Source organism: Primulina huaijiensis, chromosome 2, assembly GCF_012295235.1.
Source record: "Primulina huaijiensis isolate GDHJ02 chromosome 2, ASM1229523v2, whole genome shotgun sequence".
Taxonomy (NCBI): Eukaryota; Viridiplantae; Streptophyta; class Magnoliopsida; order Lamiales; family Gesneriaceae; genus Primulina; species Primulina huaijiensis.
In genome coordinates this window covers 17,064,533-17,078,266 of record NC_133307.1, presented here as the reverse complement: position 1 = coordinate 17,078,266, position 13,734 = coordinate 17,064,533, and the positions used below count along the sequence as shown (strand labels likewise).

The following is a 13,734-nucleotide window of genomic DNA, read 5'->3' as shown; positions in this document are numbered from 1 at the left end:
TGAAGACCAGTTGAACTGAACCAGACCAACTGAACCGAACCAGCAGCTGACCAACTGAACCGAACCGAACCAGCTGCTGACCAGTTGAACTGAACGACCAGTTGAGTTGACCAGATTTGACCAGTCGGGAAAATGCCCAGCAAGACGAATTTTACCGTTGCAATTTCAGAAACAGTACAGAAACTTTCCAAACGGTTATATTCTTGTGTCTAACGTATATATCATTGTTGGGGCTTATAAATACAACATACTGAAAATCAAACAAGAGCTTTTGAAGAGGATTCAAAGCATGGGCAGTTAGCATGAAAAATCTGCTAGTTGAGAGCACAAGCCCTTGTGTGAGGATACTTGAGATGTACACTGTAAATGATAAATTCCTCACACACAATCACTCACACATATACAAGAGAGTTGAACTTCAAAAATTAGTTGAGTGAGCCTTGCACAAAGATAATAAACTTGCGTATGTAGTCTTTGCATATGAGACATTAAACAATATGCTAATTGTGAGGTGCTGCATACAATCTTGAGTGCTAGGAGTTCAGTTTAGGCAGTGGGTAAGTCCTAGCTGAATGGGTTTGTACAAGTAGTTGTATAAATCAAAGTCTTCTAGTGAATCCTTCCCAAGGGGAATAAGGGGTTACGCAGGAGCATTTGAAATCTCCGAACATCCATAAACAAATTCGTGTCTATTTGTTTATTGCATTTACTTATCATTTTCACTGTTTTGAAGATGCATTGTTTGAAGCATTTTATGTGTTCTTCAAATACCAAAATATTGCATACAAGTGTTTGATAAAATACTTCAACTAAAATATTTTTACACATTCAACTTTCATATATTTTAAATGATTTACAAAATATTTAATCGTTTTCTACGAAGGATTATTTCGAGTGTTTTCCGCTTGATTTCATATCAAGCTCGATTTAGTTCATCGGTGTTCAATATGTCAAGAACCGAGCTATTGTAGCTCAACGATTGCTCCCTAATCGATCCCAACATATATTAGTATCATATTTCAATGTTTTGTACCCATTTTTATTTGAAAAATGCGTGTCATTAATACTAATAATTTTTATACATGTTTGAGAACTTAAAAATGATATATCAGTGTCAGATTTAAAATATTTTGTACTAAATATCATTTATCAGCACAAGATTTTTTAATCTTTTGTACCAAATTTCATCTGAGAAAATAATCGGGGGCTCAGGGAGTGTATAAACATTTTTTTTGTGTAATATGTGAATCAAGGGCTGAATAATTTTTTTTGGTCTGAAAATATCAAATACAAATACAACTATGTTGTTGGAGATTTTTTGATCATTTACTCACTAGTAAAGTTTTTATTTCTAATGAACATGCAAGCTTTTTTTGGAGAACATTTTGCACTAAAATAGTGTGATTTCTGCACCAAATACAATATCCATATCCAACTCATTTACTTCAAATCTTACACTGAAAAGTATATTCTTAGAATATTCTTTTTATTTTATATAAATTATTATGTTTAACATATTATAATTATATGTAATATAAATTAATTATTATAACGGTCCATCAGTGCGTTTGAGAGTGCGTTTGAGATAGATAAGATAGAAGAAGATTATTATTAAACCAATAAAGTGAATTTTACAAAAGAGATGTTGTTGGAACTTTTCAAGTTCCAATCTTGATTTTGATGCTAATAAAACTTATTATTTTGTTTATAACAATCTACCTTAGTGCGCAGACAGCTAAAACTGAATTAATCAGTTTACGAAATCAACTGAAGCCATCGTAGATGCCAACTGATTGCCGAGACTAAATCAGTCTAACTGGTTCTTCAAACAAGCAGTTCAGTTGATTGTCCAAACTGATAGGTAATTCAGCAGGAAGATCTCAAAAGCCTGGCCAGCCTATGATGTGTCCAACTGACGAAGAACCCAACTAACCAGTTCAACTGAAGGAGTGAAATCAGTCCAACTGACGAGTCAACTGATTTCACTAGCCCAACTGAAGATCAGTCCAGCTGACCAGTTCAAAACATCAGTCAGAATATTTCAGTTGCAGATCAAGACAAGCTTACAGTAAATGGATTCCAGCTCTGAGAGTAGGGATGACAATGTCCTCCGAACCCGTTGGAGGATCCGATATCCGACCCGAATAGAAGAGGGTATGGAGGGATTTTTAGACCCGATTAAATAATTGAGTAATCGGGTATGGGGATATTCGGGTTCGGGTATGGAGGCGAGTTTGATATAATCCGACCCACACCCGACCCGAATAACCGTTTAAATTAATATATATATATATAAAGCGTGAATAATTTTTCTTATTGTTCATTTAAATAATTTTTTAAATATTCATAATTTCACTAAAACAGTTTAAATTTGAAAAAAATTCAATTGTATATGATAATTGGGTATTTGGGTAGGGTATGAGTATCCAATAATCCGATGGGTATGGGTATGTGGATGAAATTCAATACCCGATGGGTATGGGGATGAATTTAATAAATGGGTATGAGGATGGATGTATGAAATCCGACCCATACCCTACCCATTGCCATCCCTAGAAGGTACAAAGTCATTGTCTAGTCAAATGACCATAATGGACGTTGCATCAGAGCATTAAAGACAAAACGCTCCAGAAGGGCAGTCAAAAGTCGAAGCACAAAGTCCAAGGAGCCGATTCAAATGCAACAGATGCACTAATTGAGTCTAACTGTACAATCAGCTTTTCCCGTCTATTTAAAGAGAAGATCAGTGAAGACTCATATGGGAGATATACGAGAGTGAAAAGAGTTGAGAAGAGAAAACAGCGAAAGGGCACGCTCAGTTGCATATCAGCTTTCAGAAGCACTTAAAGTCCAGAGGGAATTCTTCATCGTTGTATCAGCTTAGTTTAGAAGCCATTTTTTCTCAGTGTGTGAGAACATTCTGGTTCAGTTCTCACAGACACACTCACTCTCAAATCCACTCAAAAACCGTCTTGTACAAAGACGTCAAACTTGTGTATGTAGTCTTTGACACATAGACGTTAAAGAAGTGTTGGCTGGAAGGTGCTGCCTTCAGTCGTAGCTAGGAGTTCAGTTTAGGCAGTAGCATAAGTCCTAACTGAGTGGGTTTGTACAAAGTGTTGTATAAATCAAAGTCTTCTAGTGGAACCTACCCGTGGTGGTAGAAGGGGTGACGCAGGAGCAGTTGAAGTCTCCGAACATCCATAAACATATATTGTGTATTTAACTGATTAACTACGGTTTTAAAATTTTTTCGATCAGTTAGCGCACTCGTCAGTTCAGTTGTCACCATAACTTAACTGAAGAATGCAAAAACTAATTTGTCTTTCTTCGGTTGTTCAGTTTACATAAGTTAAAATGCTTTCTAATAACAGTCTTCTTCACGAAGGATTACTTCGAGTTTCTTCCGCTTGGTTTTAAACCAAACTCGATTTAATTCATCGGTGTTAATATTCTTAGAACACGAGCTATTGCAGCTCATTGGAGAATATAGTGTTCGAAATGCCTTCGAAGGCACTAGCACACTCGATCCTTCAGATGTCTATAGGGAAAAACTGGGAAAACATTTTGGTGTATTTGACGTACCAAAAATCAGTTTCTGTCCTAACCCCAACTTAATAATAAAATAGTGTAGGGTTGAAGATGCTCTAAAGCTCTCAAAAATAGAGTAAAGATATATGACAAGACAAAAAATATTGGAGTAGGTTTTTTGTAAGACGTTCTCACGAATTTATATCTGTGAGACGGGTCAACCCTACCGATATTCACAATAAAAAATAATACTCTTAGCATAAAAAATAATATTTTTTCATGAATGACTCAAATAAGAGATCTGTCTCACAAAATATGACCCGTGAGACCCTATCACACAAGTTTTTTGCCAAAATTATTGTGCCCCATCAATTGTTTTAATAAATAATAAAGACAAAAACTTGTGTGGGACGGTCTCATGGGTCGTATTTTGTTAGACGGGTCTTTTATTTGGGTTATCCATGAAAAATTATTATTTTTTATGCTAAAAGTATTACTTTTTATTGTGAATATCGGTAGGGTTGACCCGTCTCATAGATAAAGATCCGGGAGACCGTCTCACAAGAGACCTACTCAATAATAAATCCAAAGACTCCGCCAACATGAAGAAAATTAATAAACTTTGTGTTATAATTATTTTGTAATTAACTAAAAAATAATTTATTGTCACACCCATTAATGCAATAACTTAAATTTTTTTGTATAATAACTTTTTTTGTATGTTGCATATATTTTTGAATCATGCTACAAGTACAACAATTCTTACTATATAAAAAAATCAATACAAAAATTTCATTTATTAAAATCTCATGATAAATTCAATAAAAAAAATCTAATGAAATAATAACATAAAATGGAATTAATTGAAATAATTCGTTTCAACTTAAAATTTTTCCAAATTAAAAAATAAATCAATGCATAGATCGAACTGAATTCACTAATTTTTAACACCTTTTTAAAAAAAGTTAATTCAGCTAAAAAAATCTCTACATATGAATAATCGAATATATTTTGATTATTTGTACAGATAAATTGCTTATGCAACCTCTGTAAATGTAAAATTTTGAAAACATTTTATATATTATTATGTGACAATTAAACTACTTACTTAAAGTACACTAAACTAATTTATCCAAATGTGACCATGCCATTTCATAATTATTTTCAAATGCTTTTTTGGGAATTATAAATATGGTGTTTAATTAAACAATATCCCTCAAATGTGACCAGTTCAAAAGCAAAATCTCATAATGTACAAATCCCAATAGTCAAAATCCGACCAAATCTCCTTCGAAAGTACCCCTAGGTGAGATAGAATTCAACTCCAGTCACGTTCAATTGCCTCAAAATTCAAAAAACAAAGGTCTCACACCACCTATGCTTGCATTTCCAACAAGGTCAATCCAATCAACATATTAAATTTTTCCCTAATAAAACTAAAATAGGTCTCTTGTGAGACGGTCTAACGAATATTTATCTGTGAGACGAGTCAATCATACCGATATTTACAATAAATAGTAATACTTTTAGCATTAAAAGAAATATTTTTTCATGGATGACCCAAAAAAGAGAATCATCTCACAAAATACGACCCGTGAGACCGTCTCACACAAGTTTCTGTCTTAAAACTATATATATTATACTCCATATAATCCATTGTTTCAATAAATTTAATTTCATTGCCTAAAATTATGACAAATGGCCGAAAAATTGTTCATCCCCTCACTGCCTCACATGCAAACAAATTCTACACTTTACTCTATTGATTGATATTTCCCCCACACCAGTCCTTTTCCCTTCCTCTGATGGAAAACTCACCACTACGAAAATTTGAATGTAAAAACAAAAAGTTTGGGACAAAAGATTATATATGAAATATTAAAATATTATTACTTGTGTTCTCAAGTTCTTGGCTTCGTCTGCATAAAATGACAATCATCTGTGCCTCTCTGAACAGCCCCAGCCAGATCTCCATGCCCCACCATTCAAACTGACAAAATACTAACATAAATGATTGATGCATGACTACGGTTCATTTTGGTCGCCAATTTGATGTGTTTTACCCATGAAATATTTAATCAAAAGGAAAAAGAATCCAAGATGGCAAGGCATTTAACAATATGATCATACACATATTATTGGAACATACATATGAAATGTTGATATCTAGTCTATGACAAATTTGAATTTATAATAAATATGGAAATAAGGGAACTAGGAGGGATGATAATATCAGAAAATTGCGTTATTTTGACTCAGGGACTTGGTTTTCTTCGACACAGGCTCTGGTGAGGAGGAGACAAATGCAGTACTCCTTACCGCCCAGGAATCGTTTGAGCTTTCCAAGCCGATCGAGACATCCAACACCCCATTGGGACTGCAAGGCGATTATCCGAACTTAATTTTGTTGTTTGAGTAGAAGTGCGCACTTGTGGCCACATCTTGTATGAACCTGCAGGACTGTTCCACTTTTTCCTGTAATTTCATAGTTTTTTTTTATAGCTTTTTTAGTTAAATCTGTGGGGGAAACGGAGATATGAACAATTAAGAGAGCAAATGGTAAGGATTTATACTTTGTTTGTTCCAAATATGTTTATTAGTTGATCTTGATATTGCACTCCAATGGTGGGCTCAACACTATTTATAACATACAGAATTGTGGCAGTGGCCAATGCAGAAGGTAGGTGGCACACGAATCTACAATCTGCGAGTGATTTTATACATTAAAAGTTAGAAAATACAAAAACATGTTGATCAAATTCATTTAAAGAAGCATTATTGAAACATAGGTTCCAAAAAAAAATCCAATTTCCTACCAGAAATAATGGAAAGAAGCAGGCTCTCGGATCTCCTCAGGAAATCTTTAGAGAGAGAGCTCTTTGATCCAAGACTCCTCGAAATGTAATCAAGAAATGAATGTGGGGTGACTGGATTCATCTTCCATTCAAGTGTGGAAAGAACCAAAAGCTCCATTCTTTGAATAGTTTTTGAGTCAAACACATACTTGGCCTCCTCCACCTAAAAAATATATATATATTTTTAAAAAATTAAATCCAACCATACCTCATAAGAACTTACAAAAATCAGCATCCGGAGGAAAAATTTTGTTCACATTCAACATACTTGGAGGTCTAAAATTAGAGGCACTTGAGACTCCTCAACTTTGGCAGCCAAAGAAAGACAAGCCACAGCAACAAGTTGATTAATCCATGGCTTCTCTGTGTGAGACTGAAAACTGTAGAGAAACCTATCCAAATAGTTAACTGCAAGAACCGCAGTGAGAGCAGAGAAGGAGTAAAACCCAGCAACCTTAAGAATCCACTCCACTGCCTCAGACCTAGATGGGCTCGGCTCAAATCCACTGCACACTTGATTCACCTTCTCTTTGGCCAATAAACATTTCAAGTCTTCATCTTCGCTCAACAAGTTGTGCTCCAAAAAACCCACAAAAGATTCAGGATTTAACTTATGGTCAGTGTCCCCAACCCCTTCTTCAAAATAGTTTGTTTCTATTATAATTTCTTCATAATCATTACTATCCCAATGCTCTTCCTCGCAATGCAAAGAATCGAGGGCTAAGAATGGGTTTAGTTGATGAAAAAACATCATCTTCCGAGAAGAAGAGTTTCAAGGCGTGCATTCATTATAGACCAATAAAGGGACAAAGAGATGTGCTTTGAGCCATCCCAATTAGAGAAGTAGAGCAAGGTGGAGACTACAAAGAGCGAGTGAGAGGAGTAAGCAGTAGCTTAGCTTATATTTTGCTTTGTGGGATTATGTGGAGGGGTAACTAAAACTCGGTTTAATCGAGAGAATCGACCAAAACTAACAAAATCAGATTTTTTGTTCTGTTCGATCGGTCGACCGGTTTTTTTTTGGTCAAATCAGTTTAGTCAGTTCGATGTAGGTTTTGAACAAGAAAAATCCGATATTATATATATAATTGTTATGAATATGTATCTTGTGGGATTGTCTCACGAATCTTTATTTGTGAGACGGGTCAACCTTATCAATATTCACAATAAAAAGTAATAATCTTAGCATAAAAAGTAATATTTTTTCATGAATGACCCAAATAAGAGATACGTCTCACAAAATACGACCCATGAGACCGTCTCATACAAGTTCTTGTCTAATTATTATTGAGGCTGACTTTTTTATAATTTTTATTTTTTTTATATTGAGTTTTAAACAAAATTTTAATCTTATTAAAAGTCTTAAACGATTATAATTATTCTCAAACTTTTTTTCATTTTACTTTATTTAGGAATAACCAATTGTTGTAATTCAATAGAATTAGACGAGTATTGACAACTTTTTTTTAAAAAAAAGATTCAGTTTTTTTTTTTTTTAAAAAAAAATCGATTATTTCAATCGATGACCAAAATAAGGTAACCAAAATGATCGATCTTTTATCGGTTTGATTTAATCTGTTCTAATAACTAAAATCGATCGGTTTAATTCATCGAAAAAAATTAATTTGTTCGATTTTGATAATTTCGGTTCCATTATAATATATTAAACACCCTTAATTGTGCTGTCACCATCTTCTTTTTCTAGGGATCTTATCTTACTTCATTATATTATATTATATTATATTAAGCACTAGAAATCAATTCTTTCTTTTTGTTTTTTTAGTTCAACTCCTTAAAATTATTGGAATAAAGCTACAACAGTGTCTTATATCATGAATGACAATTAATTAAATTTTCCTTCAGATTAATGAGAATTGAGAACTACTTGAACAAAATCTTGGGTGAGAGCCATTATTTTAATTCATCTTGTGTGAGTCTTGTATAAATATCTCCTTATCGATGCTAATGAAACCAAAAAGCGACATAATATTTGGTGATTTCCTAGTAAAGATTCGGATCATCTTTGGACTCGGATAGGAAGTATCAAAACAGGACCAATCCAGAGCTGGTCTCGGGAAGCCAAAAGGAGATCGGGTGGAAGTTGGTATGGGTAGAGAAAGAGCAACATGTTTAACAACCTTAGGCATGTTGCAACCTGATAAACATATCAGACCACTATGGACTCATACAAGCCTGGACTCATTTTCATGGCCGGGCTAGACATGGTTGAATGATACTGTCTGGGTGGAAAAGGTATCTGGTCAAGCAAGGAAGCCGTTGACATCCATGGCACTTGCAGCACTTTGGAGTCTTCCTTGACGAGACAAAGCAGGGTTACCCAAGAAGATTAAGTTAAGTGATCGTGGATCCTGTCCACCGATAATCGAGGGGTGTGTTCCCCTCCACGTTTCTAGATCATCCAACTTGGACTCACCTTACCCGATCACCAATAGTAACCGTCCAAGTCGGTTCCTTACTACTCTGACCGACCATGAAGAGATGAGAGCGGGGCCCATAAGTATGGGTCACTATAACTTGTATTCATTAATTTGACAAATCAGTATCCATGACAAGAGTAGTGACAATATCGGTCGTCATGTCTACTATCAGAAAGCAGGGCATGGGTAGATGTCTAATCAAGAACAGTGTCCAGGCACTGCAATCAAGGTCATCTTCTCACATATAATTACCATGTTTGCTCGTTCATTTGGGGCATGAGATATTGCATTATATTATATTCAATAAATTCTCTCTCTAATTATTGTGCATTATACTGACTTGAGCGTCAGAGTGACCATGCCGAAAACCTTTCTAGTGCCCATTGAATTTTTCTTGTTGAGTGTGCATATCATTTGATATGAACTCATCTTACCCACTCTTTAGTACCCATAGTACAAGCCAAGTCAGACCACCCGAGCTCATCCTATACAGTCAAGAGTATTCACAGTACAGGCTGGCCACCTGGATTCATCCTACCCAGTCTAGATTACTCACCGTATAGGCCAAACCATGTCACCCGAGCTCATCTTACGTGGTCAAGTGTACTCACAGTGCAAGCCAGGTAACCCGAGCTTGTCCCACCAAGTCAAAAATCTTTATAGGGAAAGTACACATCTGTCTGGTAGATTTCTCACTCAACACCCAATCGATCCGTGCATCATAATATTGGTGTGCAATCTAATAAAATGTATATACAAATGAATTATATATAAAAATATTTATTTTTAAATTAAAATAAATAATGACCATAGACTCCCCGACATGGAACCCCTAAAATTAAAGCATGCGTGCGAGCTAGAGTGCGCGAGCTCGTCAGATAAACATGCAGGCTAGCTATGTATCAACAATATGGTGGGCTGGTTCTAAAAAATAGGGTCCACACGAAAATGTTAATATTTTATATATGTATATATATAATAACGTTTTCGTGGGTCCTATATATATATATATATATATATATATATCATACATGAATTTCAGGCGTAATTTTCATAATATAAATATAATGAACATATATAGAAAACTTGAGACAAATGGAAGCTATAAATTTACAGTTAAATCAATTAAATTTTAGATTAATAATAACAGCCTAATCCAACTTAATTTTACTAAATAAACTGATGGTCGAAATCAATTGAGCAAGAGCAACCTTTACTCAAGCTAATTAGTAAGGCTCGTCATAAGACATTCCTTGAAAACTATCAGCTTACTCTATTAAGAATCAAGACCCAGCTGAATTATCAAATTATGTTTTCCGTACAATCTGTGTTTACCTATAAATGTCAGAATTCCGCAAACGCAACCCACTGTGTACGATTGTTAGAAAGGAAAGTAACATGGAAAACGACTTGACCCATGGCTACTTCATTTGAAATGGATACCAGATTTCATTTTCATAACCGTTGAATCGAAACCTATAAATAGAGGAAGTGAGCAATCAGTTTGGCACTCTCGATCTTCAAAAGCTTCTATTATTCTCAAGACATCAAAAAGAAAAACAGATTGAGATTTTCAGAAGCACACACTTAAAAACTTTATTAGATCATCAATGATCAATTTTATATAGTGTTTTCATTCTGAAAGACTTTAATTTGACAGTAAAAAGCTTATTGATCATTTCGTGTTAAGTTTGAGAGATAATAAGAGTTTTAGTTAGGCAGTGGTAATGAAACGTCTCTAACTTATACATTGCTTTTAAATTGGGTTCTAAATTTATTTTTTATTCGAATAGGCTTCGGACTCTATATATATATACTGTTGGAATTAGAATTTAACAGTTTGAGAAATTAAGCGTGTGAAGATTGCATAACTGATCGACTCAACTGCTTGTAACTGAACTAAAATCACGTAACCGAAGTTGCTCGAACTGATGATTAATGCGCTAAAAATCGAAGGCAACTGAACTAATCAAATATAATTGAATCTATGTAGATAACTAGACGATTATTTAAGACTGATCAGTTACACAGTCAGTTCATCTAATCGGCTATAAAGTCAGCTGATAAATCAGCTTGACACGTCATCAATTAAGAGCGTAGCCAGCAACTGACAGTTTGTACAAAAGCAAACTGAAACTTGTAGTGGGAGCGCCGCATATCATAGTGCCACAGTGTACTATTGTAAGAAGAATGATGACATGTCTAGACATGACAAATCAACGGATTTATGTCATTTGAATGCGTTCAATATTACTGTTAGAGAGCAAAGCCTATAAATAGCCGAGAATTTTCGCTGAGAAGAAGTAAGAGAAGTTAGCAAGTCAACAAGTTAGTGAACTTTGAACAAGCAAGAAAATCATTCTCAGTTACGAAAAAGCTCACGCTTATCAGAGATATTGAAACATCCACTACTCATTTTTCTTTAAAATATACTAGGAATTTTTTTCTTCCCTAATATTTTCGGCCGATATATACATACATATATATAAAATATTTTGACACTAATTTAAAATAAAACATACCAACTAAATTTGAAAATCTAAAAGTAAGCACCCAAAACATCAAATCATAAATCATTCGCCAACCCTAAACTTAACATTTTTCAAAATAAATCATAAACTCTTTCATCTTCTCCAAAACCACTCAAAAGCATATAAAAGTCGTAAAATCTTTTGGTAACCATAAATCATTATCATTAATGCGGATAACTAAAACTAGCGACAGTCCTCGGGTTAAGTGTACCTTCAGTCCAGCAAGATCAACCATCAACACCTCCATCAACATCAAAATCACCTACATCGATCACACCTAGTGAGTCTATTGACTCAACAAACCTTAACCATGATAAAAGTAGAACATATACATCCCACATGCAACTGTGAAAATACTTTTACTTAAAATAGTTTTTCATAAACGTAAACTTTAAACTTTTCATCATAAACATGACCCTTTTTATCATATACTTTTTCATATCATCATATACGTATTCGTATTCTCCTTTTGAATTCAGATCCTTAATTGTGATTTTCGTATCAGCTGAAGGCCGATGGATCCATCTACGTGTAACCACGGTACAAGACGGCGGGGACATCGGCGACACTCTCACCCTTCAACTGATCATTGACCTTACATATCATCGTATCATCATATTATCATATTAGTCACAATTAATTCACCTCATCCAACTTTTCATATTTTCATCACTTATAAAATTTCGTGAATATACATATCATTTTCCTTATAAAACCAAGCATGCAACATGTCTTTTAGCATTAACATTTCATCATAAAATTCCATAAACATTTGAAATAAAAATTTTAACATATTTTGCAGCATTCAGGGCACTGCAAGGACGTCCACTAGTTTTAGGGGTAAAATGACCGTTTTACCTCTAGACTTAGAATTTCTCGATTTTGACTTTTTCTTACTTTTATTGACTCTAGACCATCCCAAATAATTATTTAAGCTTAAATTAAATTTTTAATATTTTTATTTAGGTTAAATTCAAGGTTTTCGATTTAATTTAATATTTATTAATTCGTAAGGCGTTTAAATCCCGAATTAATTCAAACTTTAATATTTTTTCCCAAATTTTAAACATAGACTTTTTATACCTAAAATACCCTCGTGAACTGTGATTCAACTCACGTGGACCACGGTTCGACCCTTAGCCATTTATTTCGAAAAAACAAACCCTAGATACCTTACCCTCGAACCATCTCAATTTTTCATCGAGTCACGTCCAAGCCACCTTGAGGCAGCCCCTGCCAGACCACCTAGGGACCCTATGGACAAGACCTGAGCCACTTAACCAGCCCCTAGCCCGCTTCAACCTCCTGCACAAAAAAAGAACATGCGCGAGACCCTTACTTGAGCACCTAGGACTCTAGTTGAACAAGGGCCCTGCGCCCAAGCCACCACCCTCACCCTCACCCTCTTGACCCTCACTGGACCCTGCCAGACCTAGCGTGGACCCCCTGGCCAAGTCGTGACCTATCCACGCACAACTGCTACTCTCGGTTGGAATGTGAAGAGTCCTATCTCGCATGGACTCTTCCCTAGCCGCTGTGCTTGATTCCTAGCATGGCTAGGACTCTTCCTCACACCCATCCACATCCAGCCCAAGCCCTGGTCAAGCCCTGGTTGAGTTGTATGCTTGCTTTCCCCCTAGCCGAACCCTTAAATCATGAAACTTCAATATTTTCGTGCAAGCTTCCTCTCAAACCATGCAGCCTTTGTCTTCGCTTATCTAGGCCATTAAAACCTTTAAAATTCATCCCTTTTTATTGTCTTAGGATGGCAGCCCCTTTATGCATCAAATACATGAGTTTTGAATCATCAAAGCATGAGTTATATGCATGTATGTCCCTAAAAACGAAACTAAAACTTGTGCTACATATTTTTCATGCAAATTTAAACAAATATACATAATATGGTGTGAAAGATGTTTGAAAGAAAAGTTAAGGCGTGCCTTTGCATATTGTACGCACGAAAACGAGTTGGTGATGCGAAGACGCACTACAAGAAAAATCTGTTTTAACAACACATCAAAGACAACGGTTTTTATTAAAACCGTTGTCTTTTTACTTTTAAAAAACGATTTTAATAAAAACCGTTGTCGTAGCCTAAACAAATCCGCTCAAAGACAACAGTTTCTTTAAAACCGTTGTCTTTGATATATCTACGACAACGGTTTTTAAAAACCGTTGTCTATGAGTTTTTTTTTTGGCTACGACAACGGTTTTTAAACTGTTGTCTATTAGCGTTTTTCTTCAAACTACGACAACGGTTTGTAAAAAACCGTTGTCTTTCCACTGGTTTTTCTATAAATTTGTTGTCAATATTACATTTTTCGACCTTTTAAGTTAAATCTGTCTCTAAAATTAGCGACGGTTATACTATACCGTCAC

The 13,734-nt window shown here is 34.9% G+C and overlaps 1 protein-coding gene across 1 annotated transcript; it reads right to left on the bottom strand.

Annotated features, from left to right (window-relative positions):
- Positions 1-5,600: 5,600 nt before the first annotated feature.
- On the bottom strand, positions 5,601-7,239 carry LOC140959428 (cyclin-D3-2-like). Its single transcript, XM_073417264.1, has 4 exons — positions 6,655-7,239; positions 6,348-6,549; positions 6,105-6,235; positions 5,601-6,006 (listed from the first exon to the last, which is right to left on the bottom strand). Exons 1-4 carry the CDS (start codon positions 7,138-7,140, stop codon positions 5,920-5,922), a joined length of 906 nt encoding a protein of 301 aa, XP_073273365.1. The 5' UTR covers positions 7,141-7,239; the 3' UTR covers positions 5,601-5,919.
- Between the last annotated feature and the right edge of the window lie 6,495 nt (positions 7,240-13,734).

What these genes read in the sequence shown, in the direction of transcription:
- LOC140959428 (XM_073417264.1), bottom strand. Translation starts at nt 7,140, where the DNA reads ATGATGTTTTTTCATCAACTAAACCCATTCTTAGCCCTCGATTCTTTG. An exon ending in CTCTAATTTTAGACCTCCAA is followed by an intron (nt 6,550 to 6,654) that starts GTATGTTGAATG and finishes TATATTTTTTAG; the next exon opens with GTGGAGGAGGCCAAGTATGT. An exon ending in GCTTCTTTCCATTATTTCTG is followed by an intron (nt 6,236 to 6,347) that starts GTAGGAAATTGG and finishes AATCACTCGCAG; the next exon opens with ATTGTAGATTCGTGTGCCAC.